At 38.0% G+C, this 18,686-nt stretch overlaps 1 protein-coding gene and 1 pseudogene across 1 annotated transcript; one reads left to right on the top strand and one right to left on the bottom strand.

Moving 5' to 3' along the window:
- The first annotated feature begins 404 nt into the window (after positions 1-404).
- Positions 405-4,052, top strand: LOC132051529 (pectin acetylesterase 8-like). The gene is made up of 12 exons (XM_059442665.1): positions 405-589; positions 678-760; positions 1,100-1,226; positions 1,335-1,414; positions 1,658-1,744; positions 2,280-2,404; positions 2,519-2,579; positions 2,665-2,718; positions 2,838-2,915; positions 3,240-3,321; positions 3,438-3,577; positions 3,744-4,052. The coding sequence occupies exons 1-12, from the start codon at positions 418-420 to the stop codon at positions 3,912-3,914; spliced, it is 1,260 nt and encodes a 419-aa protein (XP_059298648.1). The 5' UTR covers positions 405-417; the 3' UTR covers positions 3,915-4,052.
- A 141-nt stretch (positions 4,053-4,193) lies between these two features.
- The window catches only part of LOC132051530 (beta-D-glucosyl crocetin beta-1,6-glucosyltransferase-like), a 37,753-nt pseudogene continuing 23,260 nt past the window's right edge, over positions 4,194-18,686 (bottom strand).

Raw genomic sequence — 18,686 nt, 5'->3', positions numbered from 1 at the left:
TTGAGGTGTAGTTAATTGATTGATTAAATGCAGATATTTTATAGTAATTAAATTTGGAATTGCACGTGTAAGTTATAATTATCACAAATAGAAATGTGTTCCCTATACTTTCCATATAACCACATCATGCAAACAGAAAATTGTTGGCCTTACAATCTTTGAGGTTCAAAGAAAATTGTGGTGCTAGTATTTCTCACATCTATGGCCTGCCTACTTTTCCGATACTAACTTCAACCATCGGCAATCTCTAAGAATGTTATTTATAGCTCAAATTTATTAGTTGGGGAAAACAAATTAAGTCTTTTGCAACAAATATATTTAAAAGTACGTGTGGAATATTTCTTTTTTTCTTCTCAAACATGCGATGTACTCATATATCCATGATACCATCAATTTCTCATTTCCCTTTGTTGTTTTATGTCTTACAGGATGATGATGGCTAAAACATATCCTCAAGTTCTTTTATGTTTACTTATTTGTTCATTGGCCATTATCAACACTGAGTCACGTGCAAAAGAAAATGTAACATCAGATGAGGCATATCATGTCTCAAAAACAATCGTTCAGAATGCTGTGTCAAAAGGAGCAGGTTAATTTCCTTTACTTATTAATTAATTTAGAAAATTTGAATTAATTGTAGATATAGTTCTGTTAATAACGTTTTTTTAATGTGGCAGTATGCTTGGATGGATCACCTCCAGCATATCATTTAGAACCAGGATTTGGAGGAGGAGCCGGAAACTGGATTGTTCAACTTTCGGTAAGCATATACTCTCTTTGTCCTAATTTATGTGATACAGTTCATATTCGAGAGTCAAGCAAAGAATTATTTTACCGTGATTTATTCATATGCCCTTTAAATATTTTAAATCTGTGACATATAGTACTTTTTATGTAGTTTTAAAAATCTAAATTATTTTTAAAAAAACTTAAGATTATATGTCCGACTTCACGGTCAAAATAAAGAAGTTTGACCCTCGGAATATGAACTGTATCCAGAGCTAGGAGTACGACTATAGTACATTTTTACCTAGATATAGTGCTGTTTCAATTTTTCTTTTTTTTCAGATCTTTGGAATTCTCACATTGTTCTTATTAGGGAGGAGCATGGTGCTCAAGCGTCAAAGATTGTCTGGAACGTTCCAAAGCCGATTTTGGTTCATCAAAATATATGGGTTCATGGTGGTTTACAGGAATTTTTAGCAAGAATCAGAGTTCAAATTCAGGTTCTCTTGGAATAAACTAATATAATAAGATCTCAATCTGCGGTGCATTATTATTCTATTATAGTTCAACATGTCAAATGTAATGGTTAATTAATGTAAAATATGCAGAGTTCTACAATTGGAACAAAGTATTTGTTAGATACTGTGATGGTGGAGCATTCACCGGAGATGCCGAACACGTTGATCCTGTACGTTCTTTAATTTTAATTAAGCTATAATTTCAAATAATAGATATATTTCTCAGCTGAAATAATACTTACTAGAAAAGAAACTAGCCTTCCTTATGTTTTCTATCATCTTTTTTCGATGTATTTTAGTAGAACATGGAAATTTAATTTCGAAGTTATTTGAGGTACTGAGACATAGTATTTATCATTATAACATGAAAGTGTTTTATCACATTTACCTTTTTCCTTTTTCCTTTTTCTTAGGCTACCAATCTTCACTTCAGAGGTGCAAGAATTTTTGAGGCAGTATTAGAGGATCTGCTAGCAAAAGGATTAAAGAATGCGAAGAATGTAAGTAAATGTTAATTATCGCTTAAATAATTTATGTATATGAGAAATGAGAAAAATAAAGTGGAGGAGGAGGATGTCTGCAAATAATACTAATAACGGTTTTTTGGGTAAAATAAAAGTGCAAAAGAGGTGCTATAGGAGAAATGGTTGAGATTCATATAATGTTCTTAATATTCACGAACATTAAGTTAGGAAAGTAGAAATTAAATACAAGTAACATCTCATACAGTTCGTTAGGTTACACTAACATGTATATAGATTGAATCCATGTAGTATACAGGTTTAGGTTTAACACGAATTTATAGAAAAATTTCACCAAGCCATCCATTAAAATTGAACGCTTCTTTGTTTGTACCTCTTAATGGACTTATTCGGTAAAATTTCAGATTAATCAGCTCAGTAAGTTCTGGATATGAAATGCAAAAAAAAAATAAAAAAAATAAAAAAAAAAAATCGCGCACATGATTCTTCACTATTAATCTCATACATATTAATTGACACATACTATATACTAGTTAGAAGTTAATTATTGCAGGCCCTTCTTACCGGAAGTTCTGCGGGAGCATATCCAACAATGTTATACTGCGATCGCTTTCGTCAATTATTGCCAAATACTCCTAGAGTGAAATGCATGGCTGATTCTGGTTATTTTATCCGTGTGTAAGATTTTTAAGACTACATTTATGATTTATGCATGAATGTTTTAAGAAATGATATATTCCTATATTTAGAATTGCAATTTAACGTTGGACCTCTCTCTCTTTCCGATTACAGGAAGGATCCTCATCATGCAAAAGCTTTTACAGATATTTATACATCACTTGTTACTTTACATGTAAAATTCTATCACCTAAATTATTTTTTTCTCTTTGTTTGACTTTTAATTTAATATAAGTTGCTATTCATCTGAGCTACTGCAGGGAGCGGCCAAAACGTTACCTAAATCATGCACTTCAAAAATGAGTCCAGAATTGGTACATACAACTACTGATTGATAGCAATTGTTGTGTTGAGTTTTTTTTTTTTTTTTTTTTTTTTTTGTGCCAGTAAACTAATGACCATATATAAAAATCTTCCGATTCACTGCATGCAGTGCTTGTTCCCAGAGAACATTCAACAAGATATCAAGACACCACTTTTCATTGCCAATTCAGCATATGATAAATTTCAGGTAGTTAATTAGATATTCATCAATTGTTATACTCCTACTTAATTACTTTGGTCAGTACTGGCAAACTTAAAAATTCAATTAGAGTATTCAAGATTTAATATATAACCAGTATACACACATAATTTTTATGTGAAAAATGTTTAATATAACCGGCCACACTTAGGCCACTACTGTAGACCTATATTTCGTGATTACCAAAGATTTTGTCGTACAAAAATCGACACGTATATAAGGGTTGTAATTTGATAATGGATTTGCTTTATGTTTTGCTATATACTGGGAGCATACTTAAAATGTCTATTTTCTACATGAACCGTTTTGCAGATAAACACTACTATAGCCAATCATGTTAATGGTTGCATTGAAAGTGGAAATTGCACTGCCAGTGAGAACAAAACCTTCAGAGGTTAGTAAAGATGACCTAACAGGGATAATTTTAGTTTTTTTTTTTTTTTTTTTTTTTTTTTTTCTCTCAATTATGCGATGATGTAAAGTCTAACACTTCTTGATTTGATATTTCAGAGTTTAGGTCGGAATTTTTAGCTGCTTTGCCCAAAGCAGATAATCCTAAATTGAAGGGAGTTTTCATTGACTCATTCAATCATCATAGCCAGAACCAATTTTGGTGGTCTCCTGCAAATGTCACCACGATTAACAACTTGGTACGTATGAGATTATTTAATTTATTCTTGGAATTGTATTTGTTAACTTCTTGCAACTATACTATTTTGTCGAACATTTTATTCCATGATCTTTTAAAACAAAATATTTCAGAAAAAAAGTTGTTCTATCATGCTATTAAATTGAGGAACTTTTTTATATATGCAGACTCTAACAAAGGCATTTGCTGATTGGTACTATGATCGAAATTACACCTATGTCATAGATGAGCATGACTTGCCAATCTCTGCTCTAGGAACGCTTAAAGCCAAGCAGAGTGCGATGTCTAAAAGTTCTGTAAAATACAATGCAAGTATTTCATTGACATCAAATTTCTGATTTATATGTCTGAACTGTTGCAATATAAATAAATAAAGTCCAATTGTGGTATAATTCAGTAAAGTTCAGAAAGATGGATGTTAATCTCTGTACATCTTTGTTGTCTCCATTAATAACATGTCGCATATTCCCTTCTAATTTTCTTACGGCTACGTACCCAAGATAATTATTAGTAATATTTTTACCTAATCTATTATGGTTTTAATAGAAAGTAACTCCGGCATAAACATTCATTCCCGCTAACAATATATTATAACAAAAGCTTACGTTTTATGTATTAATTGATGGTATAAAAAATATTTATACAATCATCTAAAAAGGTAGCAATCAATAACTTTATGTAATGCATAATTAATTTATAATCTAAAATTATGGTAACTAACATGCTATAATAGGTTAAAAAAATTATTATACTATTAATATGTATAACTTAAGTCATTAAAATGATGTGATCATTATAAGAGTATGAAAGAGTTACAACTATTCACATAAATTAAGTAACGGATGCACAGTTTCACACAATAAAAAAAAAATAGAAAAATAAAGGAAAAAGAAAAAAATAAAAAAGGATAAATAATTTCTTGGCCAATGAAAGGTGCCAAGTCATCTCTAGCTTTGTGTTTATATAAAGATAGAGATTCGTAGACACTAAATAGAAGATTTAATGCACTTGCTATTCTTGCGAAGTTGTATTAGCTCTTGAACGGTTGCATCCATCTCTTCTCCGCTTATGGACTTCAAATTCTCACTAGTGTCCTCAAGTTTTTCTCTTAAAATTTCCCGTCTTCTCACAAATTACACTTCTGATAACATATGCCATCTCTTCTCTGTGAACCTTCCCTTTATCATCTCTAGCAATCTCCACAGCTACTCCAATTTCTACCATACACCTAGCATTGATTGGTTGATCAAGGTGCATGGGCATGGCTATGATTTGCACATCAAAATTTATACTTTCCGTTATAGAATTCCAACCACAATGAATTACAAATCCTCCCGTACTTGGATGGTTGAGAATTCTTGGCTGTGATGCCCATCCATCCACTAGCCTTTCCCTGTCTCCAATCCTTTCAAGAACACCTTGTGGTAGTGCTTCTTCAAGCTTGACTTTTTGCCCCTTTGAAAACCTTACAACCCATATGAAATTAACGTTGCTAAATTCCAATCCGTAAGCTATCTTTTCCATGTCTTCCATAGTCAAGAAATACTCACTTCCAAAGGAGACAAATACAGTTTAATGCTCATCTTTCTTTCCTAGCCAATTGATGAGGTCCATATTCCCATCATCTTCATTCACGGGGTCATTGACCGCAGGACCAATTGGAACAATTTTCCATTGAGCAATTTGTATACGGTAAAAACCGGACCAATTTGTGTCCGATATGAACAGAGTAAGAGATAGGCCGAAGGGGCACGAGCACGATCAACCTTGCCTCAACATCGAGGGTGTTTACCGGACACAGCAGATCCGACCCCAAATAAGCTTATCCGGTTTTCGGTCCGGACAATCAGTTATGGTACTGCCACGCGTCGCCAAACCGTTCCACCATTTGCACTGATATCAGTACGGGTGTCAGACCGTACGGCTGGGCCTTATCCATTTTAGGGTTTTTAGAAAGGCTTTTTAGCATTGTACTAGAGGGCCCATAAAGGATTACCTATAAATAGAGGGAAACCCTTTCCTTTTGGGGGTTGGCTTTTTTCTCGTTCCACAACACTGTAATCAACAAATGTTATAAAGATTTCCATATATTTTGGTCCCACAGAAGTTCCACTAAATTGAGCTCATTCTATACGTCGATTAGCTTGTCCTTTTCAGTTCATGATTATTATTATCTTACAAAATCTACCATAGCTCACGTTATATCATATTCATAGATATACACATAAAGATATATATACCCACCAAAATTCCATATTAACCAAAAGATTAAATTCATCCACATATTCTATTCACCACTTACAAATCTAATTGTTACCCGTATTTCGGGGGAAATAGTTTGGCGCCCACCGTGGGGCACAGGATAATAGTGGTATTTTAATCTTTGCTACTTCTTTTTTCACTTGCTATTTGAAGAATTGTGCAGATCGTAAAAACGTACGAAATGGCAAGCGACGGTCCCCGGTCATGTGAACAACAACGAGATAGTGCGAGAACGAGAACAACGGCGGTTACAAAACCCACTTGCGAATTCACCTACCGACCCAAATGGTATCAACTCGAGAAGGCCTCGGCGGGGGGGGGGGGGGCAGATACCGTCAATCGGAGAATGCTTACGCCGCCCTTCCGGCCACTGATCCTTTGAATACTCATAACTCAATTACTTTGTCTCGGGTTCAAGGGCGAAAAACACCGGATATGCTGGATGAGATTAACTTACGTTTAATATTTGAAATGTTGCAGGAACAAAGGAACGCCATAGTCGAACAGGGGGTTGCCATAACTCAGCTTCAGAGCAAAGACGACAAGGTAGTTACGGCAAGGCAAAAAGAGGTTACTGAACCAAGGCGAGAGGAAGCACAGATAGTCAAGAGCGACGGATCAAGAGCCGATTAGTTTATCGAGGTTTTGAAGATGCTCGAGACCTTGGCAAAACAGGTTGATTCGATGGAGAAGAGAGTGGAAACATATAATTCTCGGGTGGATCAGATCCCCGGGGCTCCACCGATTTTGAAAGGGCCGGATTCAAAGAGAGACATTCAAAGGCCTTTCCCTCCGAGTGCAGCTTCGAAGCTGATCCCGAAGAGCGTGTGTGTGTGTGTGTGTGTGTGTGTGTGTGTGTGTGTGTGTGTGTGTGTGTGTGTGTGTGTGTGTGTGTGTGTGTGTGTGTGTGTGTGTGTGTGTGTGTGTGTGTGTGTGTGTGTGTGTGTGTGTGTGCCATAAAAGGCAACGATGCCGAAGAAGATGAAATTGAGTCGGTGTTGTTGAAAAAGTTCGGAGAAACACTCTCAAAAGGGGCGTTAACTTGGTATGACCACCTGTCCGAGCATTCTATCACTTCTTTCGAAATGCTCGCTGATGCGTTTATCAAAGCTCATGCTGGAGCTAAAAAGGTACAGGCCAGAAAGACGGCTATCTTTAGAATCGCCCAAAGAGATGAAGAATTACTACTTGAGTTTGTAAACTGCTTCCAAAGGGAGCGGATGGAACTGCCCCCAATTCCGGAGGAATGGGCAGCGCAAGCTTTCACAAAGGGACTCAAACCCCAAAGCTCGACCGCCTCATTCAAATTGAAGGAGAACTTGTTGGATTACGAGGCTGTAACCTGGGTAGATGTCCATAACAGGTACGAATCTAAGATTCGGGTAGAGGATGATCAGCTCGAACTTCCCCCGAGCCCAATAAATATGAGCAAAAATTCTAAGAGATCGAGAAAAAATTATGATCCGGAAGCTAGACCATCGAGGGAAAGGTACCAACCATATTCTCAATCAGAGAAGCCTAGCTTCAGGTCGAATAAAACGAGAAGCGGCCTCAATCACTTCTCTAGTAGGGGCGATAAACGAGTTGACCGTCCGTCAAACAGTCGAGGCTTGTCATTTAGAAGTGACACCGGCAGTTCAGCTAGCAATAAAAACGCACTGAGGTTATCGGAATACAACTTTAACATCAACACCTCGGACCTTGTTTCGGCTATCGGGCGTATCACAAAAGCTAGGTGGCCAAGGCCATTAAGATCTGACCCAGGTCAATGGGACCCCAACGTGATGTGTGAGTATCATGAGACTTATTGTCACGACCAGCCTAGTGGGCCATGACGGGCACCCGGAGCCGACTATCGAGCACCACATATCATATTACTATCATCTTAACCTGTACACATGCAAACTCCATAAAGCGCATACGCACACATCTATATATACAAGCCCTCATGGCAGTAAAAGAATAATATACAGAATATACAATGAGGGTCATATAACATCCACTACCCATACATGAGTATCTACGAGCCTCTAACTAAAACTTTAAAGTCATGAAGATGGGACAGGACCCCACCATATCCTAATATATACATAAAAGAATATGTCAAGATCGGCACCTCCGGTCTATGAAAGTGCTCTGCACAAGCTGTCGTCCGGCCTGGGAAAGGCCGGGGTCGTCCCCCCGTTCTACTCGCGGGGCACGAGCACGGCATCCAAAAAGAAAAAAGGATGTCGGCACGAGCAATGTACCGAGTATGTAAGGTATGCATCACAAATGATCAAGGGAACAAAAAAGATAAAATAAGGATAAGGAGATAACTTGGTGATCGCTGTTTCTCTAAGGCGGAGTCATGCATGCATACTGTGAAATATCATCATGTCACGTATTGTCATGGAACGTGCGCCCGATCCATATATCATCATATATCAATATATATTGCCGCGGAACGAACGGCCCGATCCATTACCCATATAGCCCGCGTCCGGGATGATATCATAAGATACCAGCTGATCAGGTGGCTATGCGTCTATAGCGCCTCACCTTTCCCCATATCCCCTATATACATATACATATCATATATACATATAATATACGTAGCATGCATGAGAGCCCAAATAAAGGTGTGCTTTATCGGAGTGACGTAAGGTTGTAAGCCTTCGAGTGCATTATGGCATCATCATCACCGTTAGGTCTTACCTTGAATGGTCCATGACATAAACTGAGGCCATATGTTATATAGCTCACTTAGACATAAGCTGAGGCCATAAGCTTTATAGCTCGCTCAGTCACGTCATGAAATCATCTGGAAACTTAAACTTGAAAATCTCTAGGATTGGAGTCATCGTAAGATTCTTTAGAAACTGAGGACTTCTGACATTTTTAGGAGTAAAAAAAAAATTATGGATGTCGTATATGGAATCAAAACATAGGGATCATGCCTTTGAAAGAAAAAGGGATAGCCTTACATACCTTTATCGTTTAATTCTATCACTTGCTCGCCTTTCCTTAATGCACACGTTCTACCTTCAAGAGGATTTGTATCGACGTTAGCTAAATAATTATAAGAACGTGCTTACTAAAGCTAGGGAAAATTGGGCAGCATTTCGTTTGTTTATACGACTTTTCCCATATTCTAAACCAACTCCCAAACGTTCATAACAACAATCACGATATCGTAAGTAGCCATCATAATCGTCTATATTATTCACATTTCACGATTTCCCCTCAATTCCCCAAAATCATGATCTTAGTCCACTATCATGTTTCTTCTTGATATACTAATCATTCCATGTTCTACATACCATTTATGATCTATTTATAATCATAACACATCCCTATCAATGATTTATTTCGAACCATGGCTTAACAATGACACTATGCCTACATTTGAACCCCCACTTTCTATCCTCCTCTATAATTCAAGTTTCTTAACCATACAATACTCTTAACAACATGAAATGATCATAAAACTCACCTTGGAATATGTAGGAAAGGGCTTTGGTTGGAGTGGTTTCACTTGGAGAAAACCCTTGCTTTAATTCCAAAGGAATTTCTAACTCCCATAACCCTAGCAAGCTTCCATATGCTTGATTCCTCTCAATTATTAGTGTTTGATCTTGGTTTCCCTTGATTTTTATGTTGAAAAGGTGTATGGAGTAGTCTAGAAGTTTGGAGAGAAGTGGAGAGGTGGAAAGAATGAGAAAATGAAAGTGGGAACATGTATTTATACTTACAACCTATCCAGCCCGATAGGACTTCCACGGACGTTTTCACGGTCCGTGGAACATTGTACGGTCCGTGGATCTGGTCGTGATTCACCACCAGCCAGCCACCAACTCTGCTGGGAGTTTCACGGACCCTTCCACAGTTCGTACAAAGTTACACGGTCCGTGGAAGTGGTTGTGCAACTCACAATTTTTCCAAAGTCATCTTCCGTCGTTTCGTTTAATCTCCAATCCTTTTGGAACATTCTTAACACTTGTCTAACACTTCGACATCAATCTAAGGGACGTTATAACTCTTTCCCAAAGCATCATTAAAACGTCATTAACTCGATACGCGTAATTCTTGCCCGACACACAACTTATAACTCGCTTTCCTTAGCAACTCTCCTCTCTTGCCTCGAATGTCTTTAGAAATCTTAATTAGGACCATTACAGACTATCCCTTACTTATCAAAACATCGTATACATCATACCCTTTGTTAGTCTATTCACTGTACACTAACGGAAAATTTTCTAGGTGTAACATTCTCCCCCCCTTAAGAACATTCGTCCTCGAATGTTAAATTCTTGGGATTTCTACGAAAATTTTGCCAGAGTTTCCCCTGTAATTTGGCACTACCATCCTGTCACAGCAACCCAAAATAACATCGCCGCACGGAGGCTACAACATCAACAATAGGAAATATGGCCACACACGACCCGAGTAATAAAGTAAAACATTTCACAGGAGCATTGATGTTTCATTTCGAGTCTCCTCTGGGGGTGGAAATAGATGCGGATATTTAAACTTCATAGCTTCTTCTGCTTCCCATGTCAGCTCCTCTCTGTTATCATCCCTCCATAAAACTTTAACTGAGGCTACCTCTTTGTTTCTAAGCTTTTGCACTTGTCTATCCAGTATGGCCACAGGAACTTCTTCATAAGCTAATTTCTCAATGACTTGAATTTCGCTTGCGGGTACTATTTTGGTCGGATCTCCAACACACTTACGAAGCATCGATACATGGAAGGTTCGGATGGTTGTGTTCGGCTGCGGGGGTAAGTCCAACTCAAGCTACTTAGCCCACTCTGCGTACGATCTTGTAGGGCCCGATGTATCGAGGACTAAGCTTACCCTTCTTACCAAACCTCATTATCCCCTTCATTGGCGATACTTTCAAAAATACCCCGTCATTGACCTGAAATTCCAAATTCCTATGACGATTGTCCGCATAAGACTTTTGACAGCTTTGAGCTGTTACCAATCGTTCTCGGATAAGCTTAATCTTCTCGACCGCTTGCTGGATCAATTCTGGGCCTATTAATTGTGTTTCTCCCACTTCAAACCATCCGATAGGCGACCTACTCTTCCTCTCATATAAGGCTTCATAAGGGGCCATGTGAATACTGGCATCATAAGCGTTGTTATATGCAAATTCAATAAGTGGCAAATGATCCTCGATTACCACCGAAGTCCAATGCACAAGCTCCGCAACATGTCTTACAGGTTTGAATAGTGCGTTCAGCTTGTCCATCAGTCTGCGGGTGGAATGCCGTGCTGAATTTTACTTGAGTGCCCAATCCTTCTTAAAAGGATTTCCAGAATTTAGCTGTGATTTGTGCCCCTCTGTCAGTAATAATAGATGTAGGAATACCATGAAGCCGCACTATCTCTTTGAGATACAATCTAGCATAGTCCTCTGCTGCATATGTAGATCTGACCGGTAGAAAATGTGCTGCTTTCGTGAGCCTGTCAATATCACCCAAATGGAGTCATATTTATGCCGAGAACGAGGTAATCCAACAACAAAATCCGTATTGATCGCCTCCCATTTCCAGGTTGGAATTTCTATTTCTTGCAATAGCCCTGCTGGTTTTTGGTGCTTAATTTTTACCTGTTGACAGTTTGGACATTGAGCTACAAACTTGGCTATATCTCTCTTCATTCCTTCCCACCAATACATTAGCTTGAGATCATGGTACATCTTCGTCGCTCCCGGATGAACGGAATAACGGGAGTAATGAGCTTCTTCCAGAATCTGACGACGCAGTCCCGCAACATCCGGAACACATAACCTGTTTCGGTACTTGAGAATCCCATCTGCAAAGATCTCAAATGGTGACTTCTCTTTTTGGGAAAGTGCATCCCTATAATACCTCAATTTGGGATCTTCATATTGACGCCTTTTTACTTCCGTGTCTAGGGACGAAACAGCTGGGTTAAGCACATTAACTCCTGTGTTGCCCGAATCCATTAAGCGAACTCCTAAGTTAGCTAATTGGTGGAGTTCTCGAGCTAATTCCTTCATTTCCGGTGGAACATCACTTCGACTACCCATGGACTTACGGCTGAGAGCGTCAGCCACCACATTTGCTTTACCAGGATGGTATAGAATATTTACATCATAGTCCTTTAATAACTCTAACCATCGCCTCTGACGCAGATTCAATTCCTTTTGCTTCAAAATATTGAAGGCTTTTGTAATCTGTGTAGATGTCCACATGGACACCGTACAAATAGTGCCTCCATATCTTTAGAGCGTGAATGACCACAGCTAATTCAAGGTTGTGGGTCGGATAATTCTTCTCATGCTTTCGTAACTGCCTAGAAGCATAGGCAATGACCTTGCCATCTTTGCATTAATACACAGCCTAACCCGACACCGGAGGCATCACAATACACCACATAACATTCGATCTCTTCCGGAAGTGTCGGCCAGGGCTGAAGTCAACCTATCTTTCAGCTCCTGAAAGCTCCGCTCACAAGCATCTATCCACCGAAAATTTAGCGACTTTACGTGTTAGCTTCGTAACGCAGTCTTTGAAATGAGGAAACCCTTCCACAAATCTCCTGTAATACCACTGCCAATCCCGAAAGTTACGAACACGTGGTGTTGTAGGCCTTGGCCAAGTCTTCCAGCCTCGATCTTTTTGGGTGTCGACACAGAATACCATCGGCCGAGATGATGTGGCCTAGAAAATTACGGAGTTCAACCGGAATTCACATTTTGAAAATTTAGCATATAATTTGGGAGCTCGAAGAATTCCAAGGACGATGCAAAATGTTCCGCATGCTCTCCCTCTGATTTAGAGTATACCAGGATATCATCGATGAATACAATTATAAATAAATCCAGGAATAGCCTAAACACATCATTCATCAGGTTCATGAACACTGCTGGAGCGTTGGTCAAGCCAAACGACATCACCCGAAATTCATAATGACCATATCTAGTTCTAAAAGCCGTCTTCGGAATATCTTTTTCTTTGACTCTCACTTGATGGTATCCTAACCTCAAATCTGTCTTGGAAAACCACTTAGCTCCTTGCAATTGATCGAATAAATCGTTAATCCTCGAAAGTGGATATTTATTCTTTATTGTCACCCTGTTCAGCTGCCTATAATCAATACACATCCGCAGGGATCCATCTTTCTTCCTGACGAATCAAACAGGTGCTCCCCATGGTGATGAGCGGCACGATAAATCCCTTCTCGAGTAAATCTTTTAAGCGTGCTTTTAATTCTTTCAGTCTCTGGCAGAGCCATTACGTAGGGAGGGATAGATATTGCTCGGCATCCGTCAAGAATACATCGATAGTGAATTCAATCTCCCGTTACGGTGGAAGACACGGAAGCTCGTCCGGAAATACATCCGGAAACTCGTTTACTACGGAGCAGTTGAAGAGTCGGCGGTTTTGCTTCCGTATCATGAACTCGAACTAAATGATAAATATAGCCCTTGGCAATCATCTTCCTTGCCTTGAGGTAAGAAATAAACCTGCCCTTTGGAGATGCAGTATTACCCTTCCACTCTAAAACTGGTTCTCCCGGAAATTGGAACCGGACTACCTTGGCCCTACAATCTACATTTGCATAACAAGAAGCTAACCAGTCCATGCCCGTAATGACATCAAAATCTAACATTTCCAATTCAATCAAATCAGCGACAGTGTGCCGGCCACACATCACAATTACACAATTTCTATACACTTGTCTGGCTAATACTGGGTAACCAACTGGAGTGAATACTTCAAAAGGTTGGATTGGCTCGGGTTTTATCCCGATACGACCAGCGATGTAAGGAGTAATATATGACAGGGTAGAGCCCGGATCAATTAATGCATAAACATCATAAGAAGATACTGTCAATGTTATACCCTATTTCAACCGGGGTCAAAATGGTTTATAACATCCCGGTAATTCCGGGGTTATTTAAAGTTAAGAGTCGCCACCTAATTATTTATGAGGAATTAGGTCACCTAAAGTTAATTAAAGTAATTATCTAAAGTTGATTTTATTTTTAAAGTCTACGAAACCAAAAAGATTCTAGGTACGGGTTCAAATAACCTAGAGGGAAGGTATTAGGGATCCTCTAGATTCCATTAATAATGGTTAACCGAACGAACTCGAATTTAACTAGGCTAAGAATGCAGATGTAGTATTTTATAATATGTAAGAAAATATCTTGTAAGTGTTGCCAAGGCTATAGTGGAAATATAAGTATGCTATTTTAAAATGAGGCTTTTAGAAAAGATAATATTTTTTTGCATAAAAGACTTTAGTTATAAGTAAACTAAAAAAGTGCGGGATGTATAATGTTTTGTAAATATTTGGAGAAAATAAGTTATGCCAACTAACCAATTAAAAGAGTTATTTAATAAAAATCCGAAGACTTTATAGAAAGACTATTAGTTCAACGTAGAGCGTGCAAAGGTTGTTTTTAAACAAATATGTATTTCGAGTGTTAAAAAAAAGGCTAAAGTGAAGAAGTTATCCATAGAACTAGTTTGCCTTTTTATTTCTCAAATAAGTTAACGTTAGTGTAAAATATGTAACGTTTTAAATTTATAAAATAGTAGGAGTGAATCTTGATTCTTTTACTCAAAATATGTAGTCATGCTATTTTGAAAATCAATTATTCAATTATTCTCAAATAAGTTAACGTTAGTTTCTCTTTCAAATTAACTACCCATCGTACTAAAACTAACCCTTTAATCCCACTAGGTTTATCCTAGTTAAGAAAAACAAACAAGCAAAGTACTAGTTGTATAATTTAAAGGCACAAAATAAGGATCAAATAAATTTAAATGGGCTAAACCCATTATAGATATTGCCACGATCTATTGCTTGTTGAGCTTCGACCCAGCAACTTTTATATATTGCTTCGGGTGGCTGATGGGGCTGACCCGAGAGAGATTTCGTTGGGCTTTGCCCAATACCGAATGCGGGAGGTGACGAGTCCCTCGGACTTGTATGCGGTGGCCATGCATACAAAAATGAAGGAAAAAGGATTAGTATGTAATCCACAAATAAGGCCAAATACATCGCAATTTAGCAAATTTACTAACCACAATAACTAGATAAAATGTTACTAAGACCATGTGATATCACCATGTACGCGCATACATATCCTATATCAAACTAGATTTACCTCTTATAGGCCTTAATCTCAGGCAGTTGTGGCATTGTATAATCACTAAACTTGTATGAAACATTTAAAAGCATCATGACAGCGTTGTGCACCAACATGAACGTGAACAGCAGTAATCGAACACAGATTCTTAACTAGCCTACTCGACTTTTAACAACAGCATTTAAGCTAAACATGATCATTTAACCAACGCATCATATAAACTAACATCTTATCGCCTACTTTGCTAATTAACAAATAAATCACGAATAGATACGCTGATCTACTGACTACGACACCAAAACATCCTAATACCACATTTAACTAAAATGTGAACCGAAACAGCAAGCAATCGACAGAAGCTAATTAAAACAACTAGGGGGGCGGGGGGGGGGGGGGGGGAATCACCTAGTAGTAGTATTGTACTAAACTGTCTCATACAATTATCTCATACGTCATAATGACGTGAAGCACAAGAAAAGCTATTTAGTGCTAACTGTTATTCAATAAGACCACTCTTTTGGAACACAAAATTTCATCTATATTTAGAATAGTAAAGATTAGCATCCCAGGTTCGCTCTGATTCCTTAAATAGAATTCTTCTCAGAATGAAAGTGAAAGAAGAGACCAAACTTATGTCAAGGTTTGCTAATACGATCTCAAAATACTTTCAAATTCGAACATCATATTCAGGCAAGATTCAGTTAACCGTATTTGTAAAAATGATGTCCTCATATTACGATGGACCATTAGCATGATTACCTTGTTATTTATCCGAAGTAGCATTAGGCAAATTGGACACATCAAAAAGACACGTTAAAACTCGAGAACAGATTGACAGGGGAAGCTTAAAACCTCAACTTAGTTAATCTAGATTCTAAAACAAATGTATAAGAAAGAACATAAAATGCAAACTCACGTCGACATAATAACCATGTTCTCATGGATTCGACAAGAGATCCAAGTAATAAAGTTGATAAATAACTTAATCACAAACAGGTCAAATACCATAATCTACAGGACGTTGACTGCATAAATTAAGCTATTAAATACAGACCCATATCTTATATTCGAATATCGTCAATAATCAGTAAGCCGACTTTTAACTCCTTTTTTTTCACGATATCTAACACATAAAAATCTAAAGAAAACCAGCAGTCTCAACACACACATAACAGAACATGACTACAACAAAAATTTTAGATTCGAAATAAAAGACGATGTACTGACCTTTTGTTGGTGCGGTGAACGGGGACAGGGGTCGCGAATCTACTCTCGTAACGAACAGATCCGAAGCTCGACAGAATGAGTTCGAACGACTCCCTTATGGCTATCCGCCAACAGAAATAAAGTGAGACCTTTATTACAGTTAAATTTCCTAAAAACGAAGTAAGTTTTGGAATCTGGTAGTGTATTTCGAGTTGGGTGACGGCTAAAAAAAAATTTCTGTTTTTTTTTTTTTCCTTTTCCCCTGTGGCTGATTGTCTTCTTTGTTTGATCTTTATTCATTTTTAATTAATATATGTGACCAGTCCACATTTCAGTAATTTAATAATCATGTTTAGATTAAGTCAACTGTGCTGTTGGTGCGAATGTTGGATCTGCTAATCAATAACTGCCTAGCCGTGTACATGTTATCTTCAATGCGAATTAGGATCGTCTTGTCGTAAATTTCTTTCCGAAACGATTAGTTATGTATGCTAAGCGATTTGCCTACAACTCTAGTTTCGTCTGTGATTTAATTAAATCCAAACTAGCTTGTGGAGATTCTATGCGGGTTAAGTATATGTCTACGATGGGTTTAACTAGATGTGTGTGTTTAAACTAACCCGATGCTGTATGCTTGAATTCTATTGTCACGCCCCGAACCATGGCCTGGGCGTAACACGGCACTCGGGCCTTGCTTGCATGTATCCGAGCGAACCTCATGGCTTGCTTGTCAACATGGGCATCAAACAATATAATCTATATGATGCAGTTTAAATGAATCATGAAAATATAATTTGCGAAATAAAGTCTTGAAATTATCTCATAGCATGAAAGTTCATGAAAATGTAATAGTCGCAAACATGAAAGCATAGCGGCTACTGCGACTGATATACGTCTATGAAACCTCTAAAACATGTCGAATACTAACTACCGGGACATGGCCTTGGACTACCATAAGCGAATACTAATACGGACTCCATTGAACCCCGAGAGGAGTGGGGCTCGCAATAAGGCGATAATCGAGGTGATCCTGGGTCGCGAGGGTATTGAAAATCGGTTCGCACCTTGTAGTGCGGGCCCGGGCAAAAGGGACGTTAGTACATGGTGAATAGTACTAGTATGTAAAACTTCTTGAAATGAAGAACATGGCACAACATAGGTATAGGACATGAGCGGCGAATGTAACTAATAGAGAACATGATATGAAACACGAGTAAAAGTCTCGAAAACGGTAAATCAATGGAAATACATGTATATAAAACTGCTTGTAACGTGGGGGAATGCTATAGTATAACGACAACATGATGTTCCGGTACTTGCGTCTACCCGGACGGAACACTCACGCCTTGCCTAGGTATGAGATTTAAGTAATAATAAGCATGTAAGGATCAACTTGCATAATGAAGGTGTTGCCTCTTGCGACAACCCTTATCCTACGGTGGCGACGTAGTTTCAAGCTATCTGAGCCTTCTCGGTTAACTAAGCGATCCTAAAAACATGAACATGATATAGTTGGCGAAGAAGCCCATGATTTTCGTGAAATAACTTGTAATCATAATTTCATGAAATAACTTGTAACATGGTTTCAAGAAATAACTTGTCGTAGTCTTGCAAACATGTTCTTGATTCATGAGTAATAACAATAGTTCATAATTATGTATATAATTGACTTGAAAACATGCTTGTATCTTGCTACATAAAATCATAAAATTTCATATAAACATAATGAGAACACATGAGGAAGAATTCATGATTCATGGATTAAGCTAGGGTTCCTAATAATCGTAATGGAAGATTAGGAATACAATAACGAATATAGATACAAAATTCATGTATATAAATACATAAATACGGGCTACCAATATGTTGGGTTTAATGCCCTAGGGTTTGAACTTCATGGATATCAAGAAACGGAGCATGGGGAAGAATGTAGAGATTCCCACATGTGGATGGAAGTTCTACATACCTTAGTCGCTCCAAAACTTGAATTAAAGACTTGAGCTTTGGAGAGGATTTCCAAAATCTTGAATTCTTGAACCTTGAGATGGGTTTTCTTGAAAACCCTAGTTTTAGGAATGATGATTTCTTATTTAGATCATTATAGTATATGTTAGAATTGAGTTGGAATAATTAGAGTAGGCTTACCTTGGTGTTCTTGATGATGGGAGAGGGTAGGAGGTCGTTCTAGGGCTTGAAGGAATGAAAAATAATGATTTGAGCGATATGGACGAATATATACTGTTACGGAAAATTGCCATTTACGTCCGGCCATGATGCGGGATATTTTGAAATACGGTCAAAGTATTCGAAAGGACTAAGAGGCGTCTCTTCGATTAAAATGGCCATAACTCTTTGCACAGATGTCCGTTTGACCCCCATAATATACCGTTGGAAAGGTATTTCAAAGCTCTACAACTTTTATCAAGGAAGGTTTCCAAATTCCAGATACGTTTTGAAATACGGTCCGTATTTAACAATGAAACATCAAAATGTCAAATTCCAGAATGCTCAGAAATCCTTGATA

This window comes from Lycium ferocissimum, chromosome 4 (genome assembly GCF_029784015.1).
Source record: "Lycium ferocissimum isolate CSIRO_LF1 chromosome 4, AGI_CSIRO_Lferr_CH_V1, whole genome shotgun sequence".
Classification (NCBI taxonomy): Eukaryota; Viridiplantae; Streptophyta; class Magnoliopsida; order Solanales; family Solanaceae; genus Lycium; species Lycium ferocissimum.
This window is presented reverse-complemented; position numbering and strand designations above follow the sequence as displayed.